This window comes from Dromiciops gliroides, chromosome 3, assembly GCF_019393635.1.
Source record: "Dromiciops gliroides isolate mDroGli1 chromosome 3, mDroGli1.pri, whole genome shotgun sequence".
Lineage (NCBI taxonomy): Eukaryota > Metazoa > Chordata > Mammalia > Microbiotheria > Microbiotheriidae > Dromiciops > Dromiciops gliroides.
The window spans coordinates 58,799,018-58,801,548 of record NC_057863.1 but is presented as its reverse complement, the minus strand read 5'-3'; the positions used below and the strand labels follow the sequence as shown (position 1 = coordinate 58,801,548).

Genomic DNA, 2,531 nt, shown 5'->3' with positions numbered 1-2,531 from the left:
TAAACTAACAAAGTAGCAAATTAGCAAAAGCTAAAATAAGCCATTTAATTTTAGCAAAATATTTCAGAGGAGGAAGTAAACAGACACAAAATAAGAATTTTTGAAGGAAAACTAGGATAAACAACAACAAGGAAGTATCTTGTGACATGTTGGACCATCTCCCCAATAAGGTATATAAGGGCTACCCTGCAGAAGAAGAGCATCATACTTCACTCATCTCTCCTGAGACCTCTCCCCTCACTTCACTTGAACCCTTTGTACTGACACTATGGGTTGCTGTGGTTGCAGAGGCAGTTGTGGTGGCTGCAGCGGCGGCTGTGGCGGCTGTGGCGGCTGTGGTGGCTGTGGCGGCTGTGGTGGTGGCTGTACCACTTGTACCTGCCGCCGTGTGGGCTGCTGCTCTGCCTGCTGCCCCTGCTGCTGTGGCTGCTGTGGAGGCTGCTGCAGTCCCATGGTTGTCTGTTGCCGCCGCACCTGCTGCTCTGGCTCCTGTGGCTGTGGTGGTGGCTGTGGTAAGGGCTGTGGCTGTGGCAAGGGCTGCTGCCAACAGAAATGCTGCTGCCAGCAATGCTGCTGCAAGAGGCAATGCTGCTGCTAGAGGTAAGTGATCAGAGCCAGGCTTCCAAGAAGAACCAACTGGGGGCACATGTACAGCATGAAGGTAAGACTTTCTTCTGTCTCAGCTTATCTACTCTGTTTCTTTCTGTTTATCCCATGGGCTGTGAAGCTCTCATGCTTTGGGGCCTCTGTGGTCCCATCTTACTTGAAGAGTGATACTATTAACCAATACAAAGCATCCAAAACAAAGAAAAAAAACTCAGCTCCAATGAGTTACATTAGCTAAATAGCACGCTGATATCTAATATTCATTTCCCCAATTTATATTCCTTTCTATATTTATTCTTTTTCCATAGCCTGTAACTTTCATGTCTTTCCTATTTCTTTTGTTCTTATTTAAAAAAAAAACAAAACTTTTCACATGTTTTAACAAAAGCCAGAATAAAAAGCAATAAATAAAACCCTAAAACCCTATCCCCTGTAGTTTTGCCTTTTTTTTCAATTGTCTGTTCCATTGTCTTTATTATGTTACAAATGACTTTTATAACTTAGCAAACAGGCCTCAAAAGGTGGCTTTTAATTATGCATGTATGAGAGGCAGCTAGGTGGCTCAGTGGATAGAGCACTGGCCCTGGAGTCAGGAGGACCTGAGTTCAAATCCAGCCTCAGACACTTAACACTTACTAACTGTGTGACCCTGAGAAAGTCACTTAACCCCAATTGCCTCACTAAAAAAAAAAAAAATTATGCATATATGTCCAGCAGTGCTATGGAGAAATGTTCATTTTTTATTCTTTTAGGTTCCCTGAAGAATGCAAAGTTATTTCAGTAGAGGAGCTAAACCAGATTTAGTTTTTACTGACCGTTTCTGTCACTTAACAGTTTATTGAGAGTTGAAGCAGCATTTTTATTACAAATTACATTGATTTGGACTTATTATAAGATAGCCTCTAAAATGGAATATTGGTCTATACAAGTCCAAGTCTTGATGTTGAAAGTCACATCTCTTCTCTTGTTTTTTTGTAATGGCAAAAACTTCTGAATTCTATCTCAAATTGTATTACATTAAAACAATGATAAGGTATTAAGAGTTTAAATTATCATCTAATACCCTCAGGATAATATTAACCATGTTTATCTGATTTACCATGATGGTTTGAAGCGATTGTTTTAAATAATAAATCAGCTTGCTTAAATGTGCTGGGTTGACCTTACAAGGACATGGATTTGAAAGTCTTTTTTCCCTTTTACTTAAACCAAACCTTTAAATTAATTTATAAGAGGAAAATCCAGATTGAAGATTTGGGGTTTTGATATTAAATTTGTGAAAAAAGTTTAAGTTGAAATTCCACACTATCTATTTGACCATGGGGGCCTCTCACTAGGGCCTCAGTTTCCTCATATATAAAATGAAGAGATTAGAATAGCTGGCCTGTAAGTTTCCCACCAGTTCAAGATCTAGCAAATATCTCTTCTCTTAATTTCCTGGAGGCAGATTGGCTATATCTCTTCCTCAGGGTTCTAGGTATACCCTTACTAGACTGGAGATGTCTTTCTCTAATGTCATCAGCTTGATCCCCCATTCTTGTATGTTAACCCTACCATCAGTTTCCATTAGTGCCCCAGTTCTATTTTTTTTTACTGACCAATATCAATTAGTTTTTACAAAGGGATATAGAAATGCCAGAAGTATAAACAGAACCTCTCTCAACACCTTGAGGGTACAATTTTCCCTTACCACCTTGTTCTCTGGGGAGAGTAAACTCAGACCTAATGAAGTTTCTGCATAGCATCTGTCTCATCAAATTTAGATCCAAATGCATCACTGGTACTAGATGAATCCTTGTCTTAGTTACTAATGTACTAGATCCCAATGACTACTCTTTAAGACATTGATGCTGAACTGGCTGAGAACTTGGCCAGACCTCCACTCTTGGAACTCCGTCTCCAATATCCGTCATTGGAATCCTACT

The 2,531-nt window shown here is 39.8% G+C and overlaps 1 protein-coding gene across 1 annotated transcript; it reads left to right on the top strand.

The window, feature by feature from the left end:
- Positions 1 to 268: 268 nt before the first annotated feature.
- LOC122746549 (small cysteine and glycine repeat-containing protein 7-like) lies at positions 269 to 598 on the top strand. The gene has a single exon (XM_043992241.1). It carries the CDS (start codon positions 269 to 271, stop codon positions 596 to 598), a length of 330 nt encoding a protein of 109 aa, XP_043848176.1.
- Positions 599 to 2,531: the final 1,933 nt, after the last annotated feature.

Coding starts and splice junctions, on each gene's coding strand:
- LOC122746549 (XM_043992241.1), top strand. CDS start 269: ATGGGTTGCTGTGGTTGCAGAGGCAGTTGTGGTGGCTGCAGCGGCGGC.